We start from the raw sequence: 24,220 nt of genomic DNA, 5'->3' as shown, positions 1-24,220 counted from the left end.
GAACTGAGCTTCTCGTCTTCTGAGTTTTAATCACAAAAAGAAAGAAATGGCTCAAATGAGTACATGTGGCTCTTAGCTGCTGCGGTTAAATAAAATATTATTTTTTAATATTATTATTATTTTAAAATTTAAAAAAAATTAAATTATTTATTATATCTTATAAAAATTTAAAAAAATTATAATGGCCTACTTCTCCTAATGTGCATACAGACTGCCCATTACGTGTTTGAAAACGAACACCAAGAAACCCCAACAAGAAGACACCCCACATAGATATCCATGTCAAGAGAAAACACTATTAAAATGGAAAGATAACAATCTATCTGATTTTTTTTCTACTTTTATCACCATTATTGGCGATTTTCAGGGCCCCATTACCCACCGCAAAATATCAAATCAAAAGGCAATTTAATAACCTAACTAATCTTTACCACCAAACACACGTCACTGCTCTATAGCAGCCATTCAGAATTTTGAAGCTCATGTGTCACTTTCTGTTCCTTTTTCTCTTGTTCATCTCTCACTGACTTCTCCAATCAGGGCATACCACTTTTTCTGGTGGGTGCCATCTTTGCTAGAATCAAGCTCCCTTGCCCATTGCAGACAATTCGGGTAGGGGTGTAAGAGGAATGTGGGTCTCACAGTCCCAGACAATTGACCTGTGTAGCTGTCCGGGGTTGTGGGTCCACAACCCCTCGCCTACACCACTGCCCGAATTGCCTGTGATTCTGGTAGAGGATTGCAGGAGATCTATATTTTCTTTACTATTCCATCATACCAACTTGACTTGAAAGAGTTTACCGACTACTGCAATTGTGCTGGTCCGTGAATATCTGTGGAGAACAGTTTTACTAATTACCATAGATGAACTACATAGAATAATTACAAAATAAACCGATAATGTAAAATTCAGAAGCAGATGTTGGTTCTCCTCCAATATATTCTGCAAAAGTGGCTTTCCAGTGCTCAAAACGAACAGCTTCTATCAACAGAGAAAGCAGCCCTTCTCCAGGGAGTAATACTTTTTTTTTTATAAGTTTCTCCAGGAGTAATACTAATATCTCTACTCCATTTTCTTTAATCTTTCAATCACCTAGATTTGTCAAGTGGTTTCAGAGATTTCCAAAATCAACAGAAACATCACTCTTCTTTATATGCAACACACAAACATCCCATCTTAGAAACATCGTATCCAAGTCACAAAGGTTCAACCAATTGAATTGCTTACTTGATGGATAAGCAGCACTCACGGCAGGCAGAGCAAATAAAGGGTAAGCTTGTGATTTTGACTAATAAGGATTTGTTGTATGATTGTCAAACCTTGTATTTCTCTTGTTACTCCAAAGAGAACCATGTAAGTCATTGTGATTTGAGGACAGAAAAAGAAGAGGCAAAAGCTGAAAGTGGGGAATCCTAAGCCTGAACAGAGCAACAGTAAAGATGACATAAGCAGTGTCCCCCAGAGCACCGAGCATCACTTAGTGGGGTCACCGAATTGGGATAAGATTACATAAAAAAAGGAACTTAACAATCTCACTTCCCATAAAGTCTGATACCTCTTGCCACTGAATCCTCTCTTCTTGTCTTCCTCTTTGATCTAATTCTTTAAAGAGAGCATCACAACCAATCCACAAGCCCTCTCTCTTCATTCAGTCTCCTTTAACACTGTCAGCTGATTTGAAATTTGAGGAGACATGTTCTTTCAGGGAGAAGAAGCAACTGAAACAGCACCAGATGAACGGCAGGGTGAAAAAAAAATCAGCAGTGGCGATGATGATGGAGGAACTGATTATGACGATCCAGGCGAGTGGCTGAATCTGAGCCTAGGCAGGAATGTGCTCTCAATTGCTGAAGACCCTGATAGACAACAAAAAACTGCTCCTACCAAGGTTTTCTCATGCAACTTTTGCAAGAGAAAGTTCTTCAGCTCACAAGCATTAGGGGGTCATCAAAATGCCCACAAGAGGGAAAGAGGTGCAGCCAGAAGATATCAGTCTCATGGGATGATGAGGATGATGGGATTACCCATTAACACTCCCATTGCCCGATCGCTAGGCGTTCAGCCCCATTCACTTGTGCACAAGCCAAGCAGAGATTTAACTGCAATTGTAACAAGATTTAATGATGCCAACACAGGGTTTGGAATGGCATGGACGCCCTTCACGCTAGAGGACACAACAGATTTACTGTGGCCAGGCAGCTTTCGTATGGATCCAAAACTACCACAGACATCATCAGAGCCACAGAAGCTAGACTTGAATCTGCGGCTCTGACCCATCCATCCTTCAGCCTCAGTTTGGAATTAATTTTCCACTCTTTCTATTGGAATGGCTCTCGATTTCTTCATCCAACAAGGACAGAAACTAACCAAGTTAGGATCTGGAGTTCTAATACTCGACATTCTAGATGGTGGTTCTGCCCAATGAAACTAGAAGAAATACCAAATATTTCCTACCAGTTATGCATGTTGGAGCATGAACAAAGTTGAAGCCTAACCTTGCTTTTCGGTTATTCTGCTTTTGATGCCTGAAATAAATCCTGGTGCACTACACACGTCGCAGAGTTTTTAAAGAGTCTTTCTTACCCTAATTATAAATCTACTTCTATTGTTTTCTTTTTCTTTTTCTACTTCTATTCCATTTTGCTTTATATATGGTTCAAACCACATTATGCTGAGAATTATTCAAACTCTAGTTAGGTACTTCTCATGTATACTCCCTGTGTACTTGGGTTTTGCCTACTTTTAATGAATAAAACTTCTTGGTTACCTAAAAAAAATGCTGAGACTTATTCAAATGTAACGAAACAGGCACTGTCAGTAGTATTAACCACTCAACCCTTAAGCCTCAATAAGAAGAGAAATAGATGATGAAGGTAGGACCCCACCCCAGTGACCCCACTCCCCTTCCAACAAAAAGGAAAAAAAGAAAAAACCAACCCAAGATGCAACTTTTCAATTGAAAAGATATCTATCTTATTACTCCTGCCCCTAACTAGTGCCTTCATATGGTGTATACATTTTCCATCTTAGAGAAATAATGTGATTCTTTCATTTCATAAAGGTTTTATCCAGTTGCAGGCATTTAACCTAGGTACCACCCTTGTATGACAGTATGATACTGACTCTTTTTTTCCAAAAAAGAAAAAAGAAAGCTTTTGAAGAACGTACCTAAGATTAGGACTAACATCTCTGTGGAACGACATTTAGGCTACGTTTAGATCATGGAAGCAGCTGAGCTCATCTGAGTTGAGTTCAAATTTAAGCCTAGCCCAACATCTAAACACACAATTCCCAAATCACTTAACATCATTCAACTCAAAACCTATTTACACGTGGGACCCACAACATTTTTCAACTCAACACCTTACACGCGGGACCCACAACCTTTTCAACTTCCCATAAATACATCTAAATTCATCTTAACATCCAAACACATCTAAACGCATCTTAGGTGGACCCCACAAAACTCATTTCACCATCTCAACTCATTACTATTCATAAAGAACTCAATTCATCTCAACTTAGCTCAACATCTAAACACAACCTTAGTAACCAGATAGAAAAACTTGGTTTTGGTTCATAGAAGACTTGCATGCACTAGAACACAGGATCGTTTTTAATCTTGAACTCTGAAATTTGTTCATTTCTAGCAACTTTCCTCATATAAGATGACACTGACTCTTTTTTTCCAAAAAAAAAAAAAAGAAAGCTTTTGAAGAACGTACCTAAGATTAGGACTAACATCTCTGTGGAACGACATTTAGGCTACGTTTGGAATATGGAAGCAGCTGAGCTCATCTGAGTTGAGTTCAAATTTAAGCTTAGCCCAACATCTAAACACACAATTCCCAAATCACTTAACATCATTCAACTCAAGACCTCTTTACACGTGGAACCCACAACCTTTTCAACTTCCCATAAATACATCTAAATTCATCTTAACATCCAAACACATCTAAACGCATCTTAGGTGGACCCCACAAAACTCACTTCACCATCTCAACTCATTACTATTCATAAAGAACTCAATTCATCTCAACATCCAAACACAACCTTAGTAACCAGATAGAAAAACTTGGTTTTGGTTCATAGAAGACTTGCATGCACTGTAACACAGGATTGTTTTTAATCTTGAATTCTGAAATTTGTTCATTTCTAGCAACTTTCCTCATATAAGATCAAGATGATACTTGGCCAAAATTTCCAAATTAGTAGTGCAGGCCCTGAGTGTTCACTAATTTGTGTTTCATTGACCCGGGTGTACAAATTGTATGTGAAACAAAGAACATTTCCATGCAGAAGTTGAAGCACAGATAACCATAATCAACTCGTATGCAATCACTTTTACTTCTCTCCAAATTCATCATTGAAGCTAGGTTATGAACATTGAGTACGATTCCTCAAGCTAATGTTTGTGTATATGCAGTGAAAATAATAAAATATCAAACAAGAGAGAATGAGCAACACGAAAATGCATGAGACAGGATGTTTCAATTCTCCACAATCACAACATAGAAAAAACTTGAGCCCTTGTGTATGAAGAGGCAGGTATCACCTTACAAATTATCAGGAATTTTAAGCTTTTGGGTCTTGTGCTTGATGATGGGAAGCCTCTGGCTGATGATGCTTGGATCACTATAGGCAGCAGGATCAGATGGGTGTCCTATCTGCACCATATCAATGCTCTAAGAAACGAAAATACTTCAAAACCATCAAATACAAAAGTAAACTGCATCTATTTCTTCGCCTCACAACCCAAAGGGATGGCACCGGTTTGAGTCTCCCCAAGAGCAATTTTCTTGTGAATTAATTTTTTCTTCTTTTTCTTTTACTTATCAAAAAAAAAATTCTTACATATTTAACAAGGTGTCAATATGGAGAGGAAATCCAAAACCAACTGAGAATTCAAGTTAGTATGATTCAGTGATAGCACCAAATCTGTACCCAGTGAAAGCAGTCTAATAAACCTTTTTGAAAATTATGTAATGTGGTTTCAACGATGCGATCTAACATTGCATGCACTCAATCAGAAGTTCAACTTACCATACTCCACTTCTGCAGTGAGCGAATCAATGAAATTTGACTCACATCAAAGTTTCACAGACATTACTCAACTGAAATAATAAAGCCCACCCAAAGATTACATCTGCCGAAATTAGAACTCAGAAAACCCACAATACGTAATCTGAAACCTAGGACATGATGAAAGTGAAGCCTTATTCTCAGAAATGGGCTGCACTTTCTGTTTTGCATGTAACTTCCACTTTTGGCAATATTGAATTTAATTTGTAGAACCTAAGTGGGACATCGTCGAGACAAATCCTACATCGTCCAATGTCATCCCACAAGGAGTCTAGAAAAGAAACTCAAATTGCAATTGATCAAAGAGTTGTCAGTCCTTTTATGTTCAGTCACCTAATCATAGCTTCATTGAAATCCTCCATTGAGCTTTAATTTTTTTAAGGCATTTCTAAAATTAAAATTAGGCTTGATCAAAGTTTTTAGGTTTATTTTTTCCTTTTATCGGTTGTAGTTGTATTTTTTTAGGTGATTATGGTAGAAAATATATGAGAAAAAGTATTTATAAAGCTCAACAAAAATTCCAGTAATTATGGAAATTTATGTTTTCAGTTCATCAAATACCCGGTAGCCTAGGCTTTTCGTCTTTTCTTTCCCACCTCATCTTATTCATAATTCTCCACACGCTTATAAGTCCCTTAATTGTGTCCTAAACTAGCTTTTGTTCCTTTACATTCTAAATCTTAATTGTACTGTCATAACCCTTACTCCCGCCGTTGATCCACTTAAGCAAAGCAGCCATTATCATGAAGATCCCAATCCTGTCCTGTTCACTTAAACAGTGAACTTCCATGAACAACCAAAAAAAAAGTACTCATGGAGTAAGAACCGTTTAATTTTTTCCATATACCTTAAGCTAAAGTTTAACCAAATTTGAAGTTCAAAGAACCTGCCAGTATGCCACAAAGAACTGGATTATAAAAGTTCATATCTCCCAATGAGAACCTGGATAAACTTCTGTACAGAATGCCTGCCTGGAAAGATTGGTTAGGCAAAAGAACCAGACAGTTGTTCCTCTAAAACATAAACAAATGTTCCTACTAGTTCAATAGCTCCTACACTGAACAAGTTAGGACCTTTCCAAATCAGCTGAAAAGCAAATGCTGTTCATACTAGAAGGGGTGCATGGAATTTTTAAACATTAAAAGCTTCTTCTAAAAATTAGATAACTTATATTATATATAAACAAAACTATCGTCTAAAACACCCATTACTCTTGGGCATCCCAAACACCGATAAATTAAGAAAATTTTGAAACATTGGTAACTAGACAAAATGACATTATCAACCAAGCAACAAGGTCTTACAAATACACAAGACTTCTCTAAAGAGTGGAGACAAAAATCAACAAGTTTATCAATAGTGCGCACAGAAAAGAAGAGGCAAAACTTACAGCAGATAAAGTTTTGAATGTGGCTTCTCTCCAGCAGCTTTCTCGAAGGAGGATGGGATTTGCACTAACATCAAAGATGCAATGCATACGAGTATCCCTTAGTCTCATCAGCGCTCCATCAACTCTAAGCTAGAAGAAAGACAGATACATGCAAAACGGAAATTATATAGTTGGTGAAACAGAACGAGAAGGCAAACCATTGCCCTATGGGCCTAACTGACACTGACACTTCCAAAATATAAGCATGAGTTGATAGGTGAGGTTGTAGGCTCAAGTCCTGTTCTGTAAATCAACTAATTACGAATCAACAAAAAAAGTGGAGCATAAATATCTGAAAGTAAAGCATATATCTTCCCATATAATCTTTGGAGTTTACTAGAACAGAGTACTCCCTTTGTAAGTTTTTTTATTTATCGACGCCGAAAGTACTGGCATGACACGAAAACATGAATATATGCTTAAAATTTTAATCTTTAAATTCTTCTTCACACGATGTGATTTCAAGTTAAAATATACTGAACCAAGAAAGTCAGCTCACCCAAAATCGTAGGAGAAGAAACCAACAGCTTGGCATGACTCTCTATTAAAAATAAAAAATAGCATGATTAGTCCTTAACTATCTCAATGCTGGGAAGAAAGAGGATTCATAGTGCGCAAGAAATTTCAATCTTACCACTTTTACAGTTAAGAGAGAAACTCCATTATCAGCCAATTCATCTTCATACAAGACTACCTGTTCAGTTACAAGGGTTACTTTGGTCATGGCCTCAACATATATTCCAAGAAGAGAACACACCCGTTTCTAGTATCAAGATGCCCACCTCATCGTAGAAGAGAATAGGCTCTTTTGATGTTAGTGAAACCACATCAATTTTTTCCTCACAGTCCTCCCAATGAAGATTGCATGTTCGCTGAGAGATTCCGTACTGACCGAAAGTAGCACAAACAATAACAGTCAAAACCATGGTGATAATTATGCAAGTAATGGGGAAAGGGAACTCATTAACCATGTAAAGCATACAAAAATTCCAATCTATTATCAAATTCAAGACAACTCAAATAACATTAAATCTTAATTTTGGAAAACTTTTGCACAGTTCCAGATAAAAGAGCAAGCACATACATCTGTATCTATCTCAATTGTTTCACTTCCACAATATGGCGTCGTGAATGTATAGTCATAGTCCAGTATCACCTGCTGGAGTGGTTTACTGCAAACTTAGAAGAGGGTTTTAAGAATTAAGGCCCAAGAGAAAACTGTCAGTAAATGCTGCTATATAGGCAATAAGGTTGAAATGAAAGAAACAACCCAAAATCAGGGACACAATGTCACTAAAGTACGTGACTCAATAGTTCACAAACAGTATTCTCTTGACATGTATACTGCAAGTTAAAGGCGAGACAAGTTGTGGAAATTTAGAGATATTTTTACTAATGAGAGAACATTCCTTTCCTGTGGATAGAATGCTATATCCATAGAGGTTAAATTACAATATATCATCCTTTAAGATGATTATACTTTAGAAAGGAAAAGTTGGGGTACCGTCCTCTTCCTTAAAAATAAAATACTTTAGAAAGGAAAATCTTGTTGAGAACTCTTGAAGCATCACCCCATCCTCTATATCGATGGCATTTTGTGACGGTAAAATTCTAATGTTGATGCAGTAAAGCAATGATTACACTAGATCCAGTTGTCTACTATAAAGAAATTACTTATAGTCAACACAGCTTACCTTCTGAATTTCCATTTCGCTGCCGCAGGGACTTCAACTGGTGGCAGCGCCTCCTGCTTCCAGCCATTTAGAGCGTCAAATGCATTAAAATGGATTTTGATGCCACTCTTCACATGTTTAAGAACCAAGGAACTTTCCCCAAAAACCATCTCTGGCAAGTGAGAAGTCTGAAGCTTCTGTTCCCACCTGCATCAGAGTATAAAACATCAAATCTTATGTGGTAACCTAGGAGTCAGAGACTACTAATCTACATGGCTTCAAAAGCCACAGGAAACAAGGTGACCCCAACGATTACCTCCAAATAAACTACGAATTGAAACTTAGTTTGGGTATACAAGTTTCTTTTATTTCAATTTCCACGTAAATTTATCTTTTTTGTTCCAACCGCAGCTGAATCAATGCCAACGATTTTACCATCTGAACTAAGCGTCACCTTAGGTGCTTAGATTTTCTAAAAAAATCGCTTTTATTTCTCCTAACATTCTAATCGCATTCAAGAAAATTTGGCAGATCCCCGCTTTTGGATGAATTCTTCTTTATAAAAAGTGCTATACCTACAGGAGAAATAGATGTTTAGTTTTTTTTCTTACTAATATAAAAAATGTTTAATAAGGATTTATAACTAGATATTTCACATAAACCTTAGTCCTAATGAACAACGGAGCATCAAACTAAGAAGGGTACCAATAGCAAGCGAAAGAGCTGGAGAAAGGATACCCACATTCAATTTCGAAAAAATTCGTTGTAAGAATAATTTCTGGACTACGTAATATGTAGAAAACATAAAAATTCGACAGTAATAGTTGCAAACTTGAAACTTCCTAAACAAAGATTCACTGACAGCTGGTGGTCGGAGGAGTTGAGGATAGAGCGCTTGCGAGACTCGATCTCCCAGCCATGGATGCGCAGTCCGCGCCGGCCGTCGGACAAAGGCTCGGCCCCTGCGGCTTTGAGTTCCTTCTCGTCTGTTTCTACCTCCATTCTCTTAATGGTTCCTCCGGTTTTCTGGTTGTCTCCCTGCTTGAGCGTGGGAGAGCCGGAGAGGCATTAGGTCCTAAATTAGAGTGGGATTAGAGGGCCTGTCTGCTAGATTCTTTATCTCCCGCCCAATTAGATAATGGGCCTAAGTCCGTCGATCCAACCCGGCTAGATAATGGGCCTAAGTCCCCCATCTAATAAGACAACCATTATCTTCCATTTCAAATAATTAGATATTAATCATTATTCATTAATATGAGGTGCTTTAAAATAATTACTTTTACAAATAAAATAATATATTTTTTTGAGATTTTTTTGAGATATATTGGTTATTAAATTTTATAAAAGTAGATAAGAAGATTTAAATATTTTTGTTTAATAAGTCCTTTAAAATTGAGTAAATATAGTTGAGAATTTGATTATATATAATATTTTGTAAGGTATTTTTTGTTGCGATTATTGTAAAAATTAAAATTATTTTTATACTCTTTACAAATAATAAATTCTCAATAAGAGCACACGATACTAAGATTTCCTTTAGATTTCGAGCTAGGTAGCACCAATTCAATGGTAAATTTTAACATTCCAAAAGCAGATGGTTGGATGGCCTGGCTAAGTTTAGCCAGCTCGACTTTTCTATCATGGAAAGTAGTTACGCGAGAACAGCATTCACATAACCAAGTCTCGTCATGATTGTCAAGTGATGCATCGATATCTGATATTAGAGGAATTTAAGACTGATGGTGAGCTATATAGTTTTTGCTTTTATGGCAAGTTAATTTTACACAGCCCCAAAAAATTTAAAATACATAAAAGCAAACTATAAATATTAGGGGTCCTTGATCCTAACGCACCGCTAACTGCTAAGACACACTCTGCCGTGTGAAGAGACTTTTACCAAAGGAAGAGCCACAATCTAAGGAAGAGCTTTATTTTGTGAGAACGGCATTTGTGAATTACCTGAGGTAGGAAGACCAGAAAACCATTATCTAATTAAAGATCAATAATGGCATAGGCAATTGGATTATCGAATGGGGAAGAAACTAAAACCTTTCGAGCTGCTGGTTACTCTCTCATAAGATCTCGGCGAGGTGACTGGTCAAAATTAATCCCCTAGGATTAAAATTGGAAATGTCAAACAGATTTCCTTCTTCGAGTCTTCATTCCACCACCTGCTTGCACTTTATTTGCCTTTTTAAATTCCTCAATTCTAAAATTTGGATCTGATGCCTGAGGATCTGACCTTCCTTTTCTCTTTCTAGAATTTGGGGTTGTGGATTTATGTCTACAGCTTTCCCGAGTCTCCAATTCACTATGCCTCAGATCCCCACTGCTTTCCCGTACAGTGGTAGCCGACCTGGGTGATGCCTCACATTGGGCTCCATTGCATGTGGTATCTCTGGTAGCCATATTTGTTTGAGACGAGGGAGTGCCCGCTTTTGAAGCGCTATCAGCTCCGCCAGCTTCCATATGTGATGAATGGTGAAAGCTCCAACGAGCATTCTCAAACCATTTGCTAACCTGCTCAATAAAAAGATACTGAAAACCAGAACAAAAAAATGCCCAACATAATTTCTAAACAAAAGAAAGAATGTAACTCTTTCCGTCATTAGGGTAAGTAATTAAGAAGATAGGACCTGCTGGAAAGTGATTCCTAACTCTTGTGCCAAGCTTTCTTTAGTCACTCGCTCAGGATACTGATTCTCCTTGAAGACTTTGTAGAGTCTCTGGAATAATAAATTAACTGAGTTATTAACCGAGTTTAAGATGAGCCCTCTTGTGCATGAGAGAGAGAGAGAGAGAGAGCACCAATTTTGCTTCATTCTAGGAAAGAGTATGGACAAATCAGAAATGATTATGTTAAAACCTCATAAAGCTTATCAACTCGCCAAAGAACTTGATTGGCATCATGGAATTCAATCTCGAATAGAATTTCCCAACAAATAAATTGTTTAAAAAGAGGCTACAAGATAAATGTTGCTATCAATTATTGTCCTTCGTTTTGGATCAATTCTACTTTCCTGTTTGAGTGTTTTCTAAAACACAAGCTATTGGGGTTCTACTTTTCAACGGGAATCATATGAAGACAACAGCTGCCTCTGTATGGCACAGCAGTTCATTTTCAAAGAACAAAGACCTCTACTGTATATGGTATCCCAAATTCATTTAAATGGATATGTTTTTTATAAGTCATTTAAAAGGACATGTTGAATTTATCAACCAAGTAAACTCAGCAGCTAGAGATGAAAACTTGCAATTACCTGAGTTACAGCTTCCCCAAGTCTTCTAGATGTTGATGATCTAATTCTTTTACCACCAGAACCAGATCTATGATAGCCATCTAGAGTTTTGGTGGGGGAATTTGATGTGCCATCAATGTTAGCATTCTGACGGGTTCTTCTCTTAGGAGTATGATCAGCTACTTTCCGATTCTGATTTATATCCCTCATATTCTTTCCACTGGGTGACAGCGGAGCAACTTCTCTAGTAGTTTTCTTCCTCTTCCGTGGTGCAGCAGCACCATTATAATCTTCATCATCACTCGAATCAGTAGAAACATTTCCATATGTCTCCTTCACAAATCAGAGCAAGGAAAACGAAGATAAACAAACTGGAGAAAGGAAAACAACAAACAATGAAATGCACAAGATTGAGAGCAAACATGGTAACAGAATAACAACCCAGTTATAAAACTAGAATCATTGCTGCGCCAAAAGTAAAAGCTTCATTGAGAAGACCACTGAAGGCAATCAAAGAAGACCATAAAGAGCAAGGTAGTTCTCGCATTGATTTGTGTGGCACAAATTGCGGTTGTGGAGAAGTTGAAATTAGTTCTTGTTACAGCAGAACAGCTTTTGAGATTGTTACATTCCACTGAACAGACAAACTGTAACTAGTACGACAACTAATAGCAGTTAATTGACACATATACTTTTGCTTGACCAGAATACAGCCAATTAGATCAGAACATTACCCAATAAAGTATCCAGCTTTTCTCTACTTCATGTCAGCAGAGTACTGAATTACTGTTGTAATGCTATGTCAAAACATCGATATATGAAATCATATGGGCTACTTTTAACAACTACATCTAATTAAGTGAATCTATTAATCTAACAATCACATACAACATTAATGACAAGTACACTGCAGAGAAAAATATGACTGATTTGGTCACTGAAATGGATGACCAGACTACAATATTTCAACTTGAATATATATATATATAGAATAACACAGTGGAAGCATAATAATTACACATCTATAGCGATTTGTATGTACCATAATAGGTTCCGTTCTACCTTTTCTCACAGGTCGAAATTATTTATAACATGCATACATGCGCACACATATAAACACCCAGAGAGAGAGAGAGAGATTCGTTTAACAATTTGAACATCTGACAAGGTACATGGGTAACACCCGAGTCCCACATTGGGAATATAAATCACCCACCTAGAGGTGGTAGGTAAGAAAAGTAGTCATGAGTGCTAAGTCCCACATTGGCTACTTACTAGGTTGAACATTTTTTTTTTATACGTGCTTACTACGTTGAACTTTATACTTGATTCTAGAATAGATTCAAATTGACTAGTCTTTTTGGGATTATAGCACAGATGTGGCTAGTACTTTGCCTGTATTGTTACACCATGAGATACTGTGACATCACTATGATCGATTATAGTGAGGCAACATAAAGAAACAAGGGCATGGTTTCAAAGACAAGCTTCTAAACAGAAACAAAACTAGAATCATTTAACCAAACTGGACTAAAAAGTGCACTCACATCATGTAGCTTCTTGTAGTCCAACCTTTCCATGTGTCTCTTCCCAGAAACAGTTGGAAAACCAGCTTGGCCAGGATCTGACTCTAATATGGATAAGAGCTCATCATTTAAAGACTGCTTCTTACCACCAGGTTTCGGTCTTTCTCCACCAGAACTTCCGAAAGGCTTAACACCATCCAAAGATGCCGACATTGGGTCTTCATCATCTCTGGAAGACCTGTTATCATCAAGTGCAGCGGCAAGATCCTCAGAATCAGATGTAAAATCAGAGCTAGAACTTTCCTGCTTAACCTTCTCACTGTGATCTGCAGCATCAGGATTATAGTCATCATCCTCCGAGTCGTCAGAAGGAAGCCCCAAGTACTGATCATCATTAGGTGGAGTTTCCAATTCCTCAGTAGCAGAAGCATATTCAGATTCATCAGAACTTGATTCATCTCCCAGAACCTTCTCATCATCTTGTCCATCAGGATTATAATCATTATCATCAGAATCATCTGAAGGAAGACTAAAGTTGTGATCTGGATTATGTCCAGCTGTGGCAGCAGCCTCGGGAAAAACCTTCTGTACACGAGATATTACCATGATAAGGATTCAATAAATTAATATATTTCTAATCAACGAATAAAGAACCAGGGATTTATCATTGACCTCCCAGCTGTCAGCAAGAGAAAGATCTGTTCCTTGAGTCTCATTAAGTAGGTCAATACAGTCAACTTTGCAATCACATCCAGGGCATAGCCAACCCTTCTCGTCAGGGGGAACTGCAACCCAAAAATTAAAAGGATACGCAAACAGTCAGGAAAGCATAATTGACAAGCAACCAAATAAGCAAAATCGGCTTTGATGCTATCAAATAGGTTATATGGACATTACTGTCTTCACTTAACAGTGGTGGTTCTAAACAGTACTGGTGGAACCCACGGTCACAAGCACCATCACACAGTATAATATCATTGTCGGCAGACAAGTCTTTTGACCCACATTTTGCACAGAATATCTGCCATATAAAGATTACAAATCTTAGTATTTACAATGAGAGAACACCGGTTACTAATCATGAAAAGCAAACTGGCATGAACTGAGTATTTTCCAAGGAGTAAAAGATTTTAAATTAGTGGACACAACGTCTAATTGAAGGATTCTCCTACATCCTCACTGCAAATTTCTCCTTCAGAATCAAATAAAGATCCTGGAAGCCTTCCTTCAGTACATAGTGAACCAAGATGTTGAAATAGGTCTCTTATTTTCAATTTGCGTCGAAGTATTTCAGATGTGGCCCGTTGAAGCTCCTTCTCTGGCTTCAACTTCTCAAGGCTGCAAAGTTACAAAAATAATCAGAAGAAGCAACAGTTATGCATAAACCGTCCGCCCAAAAAATAGACAACTGAACATAAAACTAAAACAAGGTAAGGCTCATTTAACCTAAGTACATGCCAAGACTAGATAGGATAGATAACAGAAGTCTTCTCTTTGGCATGCATACATCAAGTAAAGACTTATAGCCTTGGTTCATCGAGCTTGACCCAATTTAATCACCACCCTTATGTATATCTGTTGCATACACAATATAAGCCAATACAAAGAAGCAATTTAACAAATATCAAGCCCTTTTCTAACTTCCAATTTTTATGGGGTCCAAATCAACATTGGATGGGGATGATTCTTATGACGTTTTAAAGGTCAAGACATTAGGATTATAGGGCTAAAACAATTTTTTTTAATTTTAGCTTATAGATGCTATTATAATCAATGTCAAAAATGTAACTTTCTACGAGTCAACTGTGAATTTCTTTATTTAATATTTTAGATATTTCCATTATTACTTCGCAATTGTTTGCTAAAAAATTGGAAACTTTGGGCTCATTAAAATGCTCTCTCAACCATGGTATTCTGAATTAAGTATGGGAGAAAATTTGTATAACGCCCCCGCAACAATGGGAGGGTGGAGAATGGGAGCTTGGTGAATAAGATCCCACAATGCCCAGGAAGAAGAAGTTCTTGGCATTTATAAAGATTCTAAGGAAGCTCCAATGGTAACCTTAACTAGTCTTTGAGGAGCATAAGCCCATGTGGTTTGGGCTTTCTTTTGGCCATTACAAATGGTATCAATACCAATCCCAACCAAAAATATGGGATTTGAGTTGTGCCAAGTCTTGAGCCATGTCATCTAACAAGGATGCTAGGCATATGAGTGCATGAGATTGTAACACCCCACATTATAGGAGGGTGGTGAATGCGAGGTTGGTGAATGAGATCCCACATTCCTCAATGGAAAGTTCTTGGAATTTATAATGACTCCAAGGAAGCTCTAATCGTAACTTTGACTAGCCCTTTTGGAGTATAGGCCCAGATATAGTTTAGGTTTGCATGTGTTACCATGCCAAATCAAATTACAATTTGTTATAAGTACCAAAAACAATAAATTTGGGTTTTTTTCATGAAATACAATGACACCATCATAGATTCGATTGAATTATCAAGACTTGCATCCCAATTTATAAAAATGGATAAAGTGAACAGAACACAAACAAGATTTATAATAGAATTTAAGCATAGTCTTTTGTTAAGTAGAGTCGAGATGAGCCCCAACCTCAAAAAGTAGTCGAAGTTAATTACATTGTTTAGCTTCATAGGCAATTCTAGATGTTAGGGGTTTGTTTGGTTTTTGAAAATAATCGTGTCTTTAAAGTTCATGTTTAAGAAACAAGAAGAAGCCACTAAATGTGTCTTATAATTTTTTTCATTAGGTAAATAATAATTTTATTGATGATAGAACGTAGGTATAGTCAAGTACATAGGGTGTATACAAGAACAACGCCTATAGTTGTTAGACCAGGGATACAAGGATTATTCCTGAAAACATTTTATCAAAGAACACCGATATGATGTTGTATTGTTTTCCTTTTGTTCTCTGACAATTACTTTCAAAATACATTCCAAATGCAGCCCTAGTTGTCCCATCCATCCAAAGCTCGTCATACTTCTAAACATTTAGCTCCACCACACCACCAACTATTGGGAATTGCTTAGCTCTTATAAGTTGGACATGAACATGAGGGCATAAAGGTAAACACCTAGAGAAGGCCAAATAAATTATATGCTGGCCATAAAAGGGTGATTACGATAAAGACGAGTTTATTTGAGAATTAGACTCAGACTAGTAATCAATGTGAACATTCCTTAACTCTCCCTTTATCTTTTCCTTCACCTCTTGGACACCACATGACAGTATCCCAGAATATTAGTACCATCTAAGAAGCAAACTATATAACACATTAGCACTACAAAAGCAAAATATATAATACAATGCACACACCTGCCTCCTTTCCAGCCTTCACTAGAATATGCATCAATCAAGTTTTGCTCGTAGCTAATTCTGTTCAGTAAATATCTCAGATGCGTCCTGATTCTTGAAAACTCATCAGCTACTATCCTCTTCCCTCTTCCTTTCTTGCTCTTCCTTTGTTTCTCTTCCATAGTGCTAACATTTGCCAAATTACTACTTGATCCAGTAGCTTTAGGCATCCCATGTGTCCGTGAGCGAAGAACTCTATCACTTGCTGCCAAAGACCTCAACATATATTTTTTCCTTAATGATTTTGGAGTTCTGTTATCCCTACGTCCCAACCGCCTGCTTTTCTTAAATGCATGTTTAGCTGGCCTTTCTAATTGTTCAAGAGTAAAATTGGTGCTCGTATCCTCGGTAGGTGGTCCAAGTTTTTCAGAACCAAGATTATTGCTGGTGCCTTTAGGAGCCAGGCCAATATGTTCAGTGGCAGAACCATTCTTAACAATACAACTGGGTAATATAGAGCTGGTTTCAGCTGGTACATTTTGTACAAGTTCAGAATCAAGATGATAGCATTGTTCACTAATTCCAGAACCAAATTCATGAGTCTGTTCTGATATCGTTTGCTGTGGGTATGAATGTTTTTCTGTCTGACTACTCCTGCTCACATCCTCAGTAAGCAATTCCAGATGTTCAGTAACAGAACTTTTGTTCAAGTTAGATGCTGCAGTAATGGTTCCTACAGGTTCATTTTGTGCAAGGTCTGAGCCAATCTGACATTTCATATCTAAGAGATCACTTGTGAAACCAAATTCTTCATGTGTTGTCTGTTGGGGGGGTGAAATTTTTCCAATCTGGTTGCTCTTGTTCACATTGTCAGAAGGAAGTCCCAAGGATTCAGTAGACTGCAACTGTTCATCAGCAACATAGCTGAGTACTGCAGGGCTGGTTTGAACTGTGCTCGTGTGCACAAGTTCAGACTCTGGCTTATCTTGTTCTTTCAGCGGTTTGCCACATAGCCCTCCAGAATTAGATTCATTTTCCAAGGTAGAGTGTACAGATTCACTAGAATGCAACGGTTCATTAGCAACATAGCTGGATACTGTAGGGCTTGTATTTTCTGTCTTAGTATGTTCGAGTTCAGATTCTGGCATATCCTTTTCTTTTGGTTCAGACTCTGGCATATCTTTTTCTTTCAGTGGTTTGCCACATAGCCCTCCAGCATCAGATTCATTTTGCAAGGTAGTCTGATGAGGGCATAAACTTCTTCCAGTCTCACTACTCTCAGCCACAACTTGAGAATGCAGTTGCAATGGTACAGTAAGGGAACCACTGGTTGCATTTTCAGAAGATGATTGCAAAATTTTATTATCAGCACCAGTGGGTAATGCAGAGCTGGTTTCTTCTGGTTCACTCTGTAGAAGTTCAGACACAACATGATTTTCTTGATCTGACAGTTCACTACATAGACTTCCAAGTTTGGATTCACATACACTATCCATGTTTTTTTGGGAGTATGAGCTTTTTCCAGCCTGAAAACTATTGCTCACAGGAGGTGGTCCTAGTTGTTCAGTAAGAGAACTTTTGGCTACGTTTTGAGGAAAGCTGATTTCCACTTGTTCATTTTGTGAAATCTCAGAGCCAAGCTGAAGTCTTCTTTCTGATGGTCCACTAAATAGACTTCCATCCATCTGTCCTGATTCATTCTGTTCAGGGCAAGTCGATTTTCTGGTCTGACTACTCACTGGCGCTGAAGAAGCATCCATTGGCCCAGCTTCAGCTACACTACTGATATTATAATAATGATAAATATCACCAGTCCTGTCTATTTTGTCCTTGCCTCAACAAATTGGAGAAATTCTATTTAAAAAATTCAATGCTTACAGAAAAGGATGGTATTTTTGTTCTGTTCACAAGTGTGGCTAGCAGCAGATAATATTTAACTCCAATATCCTCCGTGTCATATTTACAATCAAAATCTCAAAACTGCTCAAAAATCAAAACTTCTTCAACAGTTTTCATTTTTCACCTCAAAATTGATAATGTGAACAACAAAGTCTCGTCCAATATAAGTAGTTCTCATTATGTAGCTTCATATGCAATGCATGATGCCATGAACCTGTGCGAGCCACAAAAGGATTAGGCAAGTGGTAACTTAACCAACAAAACCGACAACGTAAGTTATCCAGATTAATTGACTCAAAAAGATATTTCCAATCAATTACAATATAGATGCTAAAATAAAATTAAGGTTCAACCATTTCTCTTTTATGGCAAGTTATCCAGGAGCATTACTTGTTCTGTCGTGCGGCATGTGGTTTCAGGGTAGGGCGTGTGAGCGGGAAAGGTCCAAACGCGTGGATCGAAACTAGGGGGGAAAGAAAACAAAGGTTTATATGGAGAGTGAGGGGATGAACATAAAGAGACGGGATCTACTACCCCCACCCTACGGTAGAGAGAAAAGGGGAGGAAAGCGCATGTTTTTGAGAGACAGAGAAAATGTTACCCTAGAGAGAAAGGGATAGAGAGTTTGTCTTAAGAGTCGCATAGCTCTAAAGTATACGCCGGTAAAATCTTGCTAATGAAATTAAGAAATATAATATTTATAATCCACATTACCCAAGCTTTAACCTCCTTTTGGTTGCAGAGAAAATGTAGGCAAATGAAACAATAGAAACAGCTGCAAACTATACCGGCTGAATTAAGCTGACCTTATTTCTTTGCAACTCGGTTTTTCTACTTTTATCAGGAACCATAAAAACAAAGATCGAATAGCAAGCCAGGTGTTGATTTTAAAGATTTCGGAAACCTAATAGCATCAAAGTATGAGATTCATCACCGTTTGTCAGCAGTTTCTCAGGAAACACACAAATGCTTTGGAAAAATAAAAACGAAAACGAAAATCAACAAATAATTATTTAGAGGACTTGCCTGTTCTCCGCGATGAACATAGTATTATCCGCAACTGTTCGAAATAGACGGAGACAGGGAGAGGAGAGGTTTCGATCTTGTTTTAATGATTGTATGTGTGTTCCTGATAGTTCTCAGGGGCGAGAGAGAGAGAGAGGTGGCTTCTCAGCATCCTCCAAATCTGGGCCACCGCACTTTGCGTCTTACGCATATAGGGCTTTCGAGTTCGCGGCCACGCCGTGCTGCGGTTGCCGCGTGTAGATCTATCGTAGCACGCAGAGTTATCTGGGCGGTTGCTCGAGCTAGCCCACAGAAGTGGGCCTCTATTCGGATCATCTGATTCTAACCCAACACAAAAGCGCCCCAAAAATCAAGAGAAGCGATAAGCGATTAAAAGACTATTTATTATTTATTAATTTTCATCTTATTAAATATTATATAAGAGAAAAGAGAGGAAATGGTAATTAAGAATATAGTAAATAAACTTTTTCTTAAATTAAAAATAATTTTTAGGTCTACACATAAATTTTACGTAAAGAAATTTACACATTAATATGACTTAAAATAATATGTTAGATCTATTTTATAATAGGATAATGATAAGTGCATATTTGATATGCATTCTAAATATGTACACTAGTATAAGTGGATTTTTTTTTTTATATTTTATAAACATCTTTAAAAAAAATATATATGAATTTATTAATAGTTAATTCTTTAATTATTAAAAAAATATTAAAAATAATTAAAATATACCAGAGAGCACCTTTAATGGTCATATTATCATTTTCTTTTATAATAAATTATATTTATAATTAATTGATTAATTACATTAAGTCACGTCATTATATAAAATGAACTTTTCAATCTAATTCGCAACATCCGAGACCAGGACCTCGGGCAGGCTCTTGGCTCGTCCGGTGCTCACGAGCCCACTACAACAGGCCACAGCAACCACTTTAAGACCCGACCCCATGACCTTTATAGCATCATTATTGACTTGTCAAAATCAAATGATAGTTAAAATTTAGATAATTTATATTAAAAAGATTCTATATTAAATTAGATATTTTTAAAATAATTTAAATTTTTACTATAATGATTGGTTAAAAATAGAAAATTATAATTAATTCATTAAATATTAAAATACTAATTTTTCATTCTAACTAATTGTAAGTGTTTATGTAGATGCAGATTTTTTATTGACATTGAAATAGATATGTTGATAGATATTTAGTTAGTGAATAAGAAATTTAGATAAATTTCATCTTAATTTTTGGTTGTTAACATTAAATGACCTTTAAAAATATAGTTTTTTTAATATTAATTTAATTATAATATAATTGTTATTAATATTAAATTAGTAGAATTATAAAATGTGATTCAAATAAATTAAATAAAAAAATTATTAATTTAATATTATTTTATTATTATATAAAAAATAAATGATTAATCTAGTATGCAGATTAAATTTAAATGAAATAGATAAATATAAAAAAATATAATATCAATTAAATTTTAAATATACATTTATTCAAGTCAATAAAGATGCTCTTATGTCCTATAGAACGTCTACACGAGCCCCAACGAGACATCTTGTGCACTGACTCGTTCCGGAGCATGTACACCCAAATGTTGATCTACGGCCCCGTAGTCGTAAGACCACAACCAATTAATTCCGAGGGGCGGGAAGCTCAATTGGGCCGCTGGAAATACGTGTGGTCAAAAGCGGGACGTTTGAGTGGCTCTTGGATTATGCAATCTCAAAGGAGCATCTATTAATTAACAAGTATAAGGTGCGCCGAGGTGTGTGAAATTTACTCCGATTATGGAGCTTTTGGATTCCATGCAAGGTGGTCTGGTGTCGATGCATTTTAGCACAGCTAGCTTTGCCACATGACTAGACCCCTAAAAGGAGACGATAATTAAATCTCTTGCGTATAACAGACCTGTCCAAAATTGGAAGTCAATAGATCGGATGGCCACAGATTCCTCTTTGTAATTCTTGATTCTTTCATTTTGATCTCTTTTTTTCTTTTATGAGTAGGTTACGTGGAAGGACAAAAGACAGTGAATGTTGTTTGTAGGATTAGGACGTTTCAGGGTCAGGTTTTGTAATTTGATTCAATTAACTTGTGGAAATTAAAGATGCAACGTCTCAAATTAGTGGTTTGTCTAATGAGTTGATCCTTTCATGATGTAGAAGATAAAAACTTTATTCTTTTGGAAACATCCAATATCTATTCTATATATGTAGATAGATAGCTATTGCAGCAAATCAGGCAGTAAACCTGATAAAAAGGTCGACCAAACGCTAAAAAAAGCAAGCTTGCTTGCATGAATTATTGAACGAGAAATGATTTATATAAATTTTAAATAGATAAATTTTATATAAGTTCTTGTAAAAAAGTAGAGTATATATTAAAAAAGTATAAAAAAATTATTCTTTATTAATAAGATTTATTATTTTATAAAATATTTGTATAAAATTTATCTATTTAAAATTTATATCATTACTCAAAAATAAAAAATTACCGAAAAAACTGCATGGCTCTGTGCAAAGCACGAGACATTTAATCCTCTAGTTTTGGAAGTTTACGCATGCAGTGAAATGAGTTCCGTACGTACTTGTTACTTCAAAATAAAAGATTCGCAGACGTCCATCAAAAAAAAAAAAAAGATTCGCAGACTGATCCTCGTCGATCTAATGGGAAAGTGGAATGAACTTGTTAGTACAGATTTTTCAAGACATTATTAAATTCATTTTATATTTATATTTTCTTCCTTCTTATTACAAATCTTAAAATTGAGACGTGAGCTGCTTTGAAATATCTTGATTTATCAATAGGAAAAAAAATTAACGAGCATGCAAAGATCGGTTCCTGCCAAAAATAACAAGTTAGATTGATGGGGATAATGAACTTAAAAGTTTCATTAATTGGATTAATATATAAAGAATGAATAGTATAAATTAGAATAATATAATAATAGCAAGAATGATGATGATGATAATGATGATCACGAATAACTGAATGGGTATGATTAGGGCCGGGCAAAACCTTTTATAGCTCCAACTTCGACTTTGGAGGAGTCCGAAAATTCAAAATTCGAGTCGGAGTTAATATTGGTTCCGACCTCCGAACTCCAATTCCGATATTTATACTTTATATATTTAAGGTTGTAACATAATTAACATACAATCGAGTGGCATGACAGTTAAGACAGTGTTTTGCAAATTTTTTTTACTTGTTTAATTGAAAATGACATGATTTTCTCCTTCTATATATTCTAAAACCCTATGCACCTTATTTGTTTTCTCTCTTCCCTTATTCTTTCTTCATTTGTTTTCTCTATTTTCTCAAAGACAACAGGAACAACGGCGTCTCCTCACCACTAGTAAGTTTCTCAACCCCCCTCTCTCTTTAGATGTTGAGTAGCATTTTCCTTTGATGTAAAATGGCACAATTTTAAACAAAAAAAATTTCCAACTCTCGGAAATAAATAGCAACAAATGAATGCCTAAAAGAACAACACATATGTACTCGAGCAAGGACGCCTCTCCACATGGACTAGATCCTTATCTTTATGGCCCTAGCGTCCTCATAATAGGCTCTCTCTCTCTCTCTCTCTCTCTCTCTCTCTCTCTCTCTCTCTCTCTCTCTCTCTCTCTCTCTCTCTCTCTCTCTCTCTGTGTTTGGTTCCAAAAAAACCGTTGAAAAATCTATCTCCATGTATATTTGCTCTAATATGGAGATTACTTCTTTTGAATGAATCGTAGTCCCTCTGTGACTTTGGCGCGTTGACTTCGACTTCTATAACTCCAATCGGAGTCCGAGTTCAACTCAGCCTTAAACTTTGGTTGAAGTCGGAGGTTAGAGTTAGGTATTCCGACTCTGTCAAAGTCGAAGCCCACCCCTAACTATGATAGTATGATGTCATTTGCTAAGCTTATAGTCTTGTAATGTAAAGTCCAAACCACATGCCAAATCTACATGCCAGACCCAACCATTCTTGGTCTATAAGTAGAGGGTAAATGAGATAGAGATGCAAATTTTTATTATTCATCACAGATAAAATATTTTAACTACAAAAAAAAATCTATAAAAAAAATTTATAAATTGACGGACTTGACGTGGTACTTCGTTAGATTGTAAAATTATTTTTATTATGAAATAAATATAACTTATTATATAAAATTATGTCAGTTTATGAATTTATTTTTATGAGTTATTTTTAAAGTTCACATCTATTCATAAAATGAACCAGAAAACCCAACTTTAATTTGTTTGATAGTAACTTTTGATTAATATACCCATTAAGTGAACTTTCAATCTCTTCATAAAGTATACTTCTGACAACATAGATTTAGATAGTGAGATGAGATGAGATTATATGATTTTAGATAAAAGTTAAATAAAATATTATTAAAATATTTTTTTAATATTATTATTATTTTAAGATTTGAAATAATTATTTATTATATTTTATGTGAGAATTTATAAAAATTATAATGATAAAATGACGTTATAAGATAAGATGTATTGAAATGATCTTGATATTCAAACTGAGCCTAATCTTAAAATGCGTGCTCTATCTTAAATGCCACGGTGATGATATTGATCGAACTCTTGTTTCAAAATTTATTAAATTATCTAATAAATGTTAAAAAAATTCACATTTGTATTCAACTAATGCATTTTTTCGTTTTGTAACGAATGAGTTAGGCTTCGTTTGGTTACCAAATATCTCTTAACTTATCTCAATTCATTATTACAACTTTTTTAAATTCTAATACAAAATATAATAAACAATTCAACTTTTTCAAATCTCAAAATAATAATAATATTAAAAAATAATATTCTAATAATATTTTATCATCTCAACTCAATTCAATTCAATTCACTTCTATATCCAAACACAACCTTGATAACGATTATTAGGTTTTAGAAGGTAGGAGATTATAAGTTATAATTATTGATGGGTGAGATTATTTTGACAAGTTAAAAAAATTTTGGTCTCTCCATTCCGAGTAAAGTTAGTGAATATT

The 24,220-nt window shown here is 36.0% G+C and overlaps 3 protein-coding genes across 4 annotated transcripts; 1 reads left to right on the top strand and 2 right to left on the bottom strand.

Moving 5' to 3' along the window:
• Positions 1-274: 274 nt before the first annotated feature.
• Positions 275-9,251, bottom strand: LOC108982471 (TIP41-like protein). The gene is made up of 9 exons (XM_018953860.2): positions 9,048-9,251; positions 8,207-8,392; positions 7,597-7,684; positions 7,295-7,399; positions 7,147-7,206; positions 7,012-7,053; positions 6,474-6,602; positions 4,557-4,668; positions 275-833 (listed from the first exon to the last, which is right to left on the bottom strand). The coding sequence occupies exons 1-8, from the start codon at positions 9,185-9,187 to the stop codon at positions 4,558-4,560; spliced, it is 861 nt and encodes a 286-aa protein (XP_018809405.1). The 5' UTR covers positions 9,188-9,251; the 3' UTR covers positions 275-833; position 4,557.
• LOC108982472 (zinc finger protein 4-like) lies at positions 841-2,626 on the top strand. The gene has a single exon (XM_018953863.2). The coding sequence runs from the start codon at positions 1,695-1,697 to the stop codon at positions 2,271-2,273; it is 579 nt and encodes a 192-aa protein (XP_018809408.1). The 5' UTR covers positions 841-1,694; the 3' UTR covers positions 2,274-2,626.
• A 623-nt stretch (positions 9,252-9,874) lies between the features above and the next one.
• On the bottom strand, positions 9,875-19,057 carry LOC108982469 (homeobox protein HAT3.1). Of its 2 annotated transcripts, XR_001994714.2 has the most exons (10): positions 18,975-19,057; positions 16,291-18,382; positions 14,123-14,288; positions 13,848-13,971; positions 13,623-13,735; positions 12,972-13,535; positions 11,446-11,757; positions 10,822-10,911; positions 10,235-10,705; positions 9,875-10,144 (listed from the first exon to the last, which is right to left on the bottom strand). XR_001994714.2 is itself a non-coding variant. In XM_018953858.2 (9 exons), the coding sequence occupies exons 2-9, from the start codon at positions 18,027-18,029 to the stop codon at positions 10,319-10,321; spliced, it is 3,495 nt and encodes a 1,164-aa protein (XP_018809403.2). In that variant the 5' UTR covers positions 18,030-18,382; positions 18,975-19,057; the 3' UTR covers positions 9,875-10,318. The 2 variants fall into 2 exon arrangements, 1 of the variants encoding a protein (XP_018809403.2); XM_018953858.2 differs by having other exon boundaries at positions 9,875-10,705.
• Positions 19,058-24,220: the final 5,163 nt, after the last annotated feature.

Source organism: Juglans regia, chromosome 16 (assembly GCF_001411555.2).
Source record: "Juglans regia cultivar Chandler chromosome 16, Walnut 2.0, whole genome shotgun sequence".
Classification (NCBI taxonomy): domain Eukaryota; kingdom Viridiplantae; phylum Streptophyta; class Magnoliopsida; order Fagales; family Juglandaceae; genus Juglans; species Juglans regia.
This window is presented reverse-complemented; position numbering and strand designations above follow the sequence as displayed.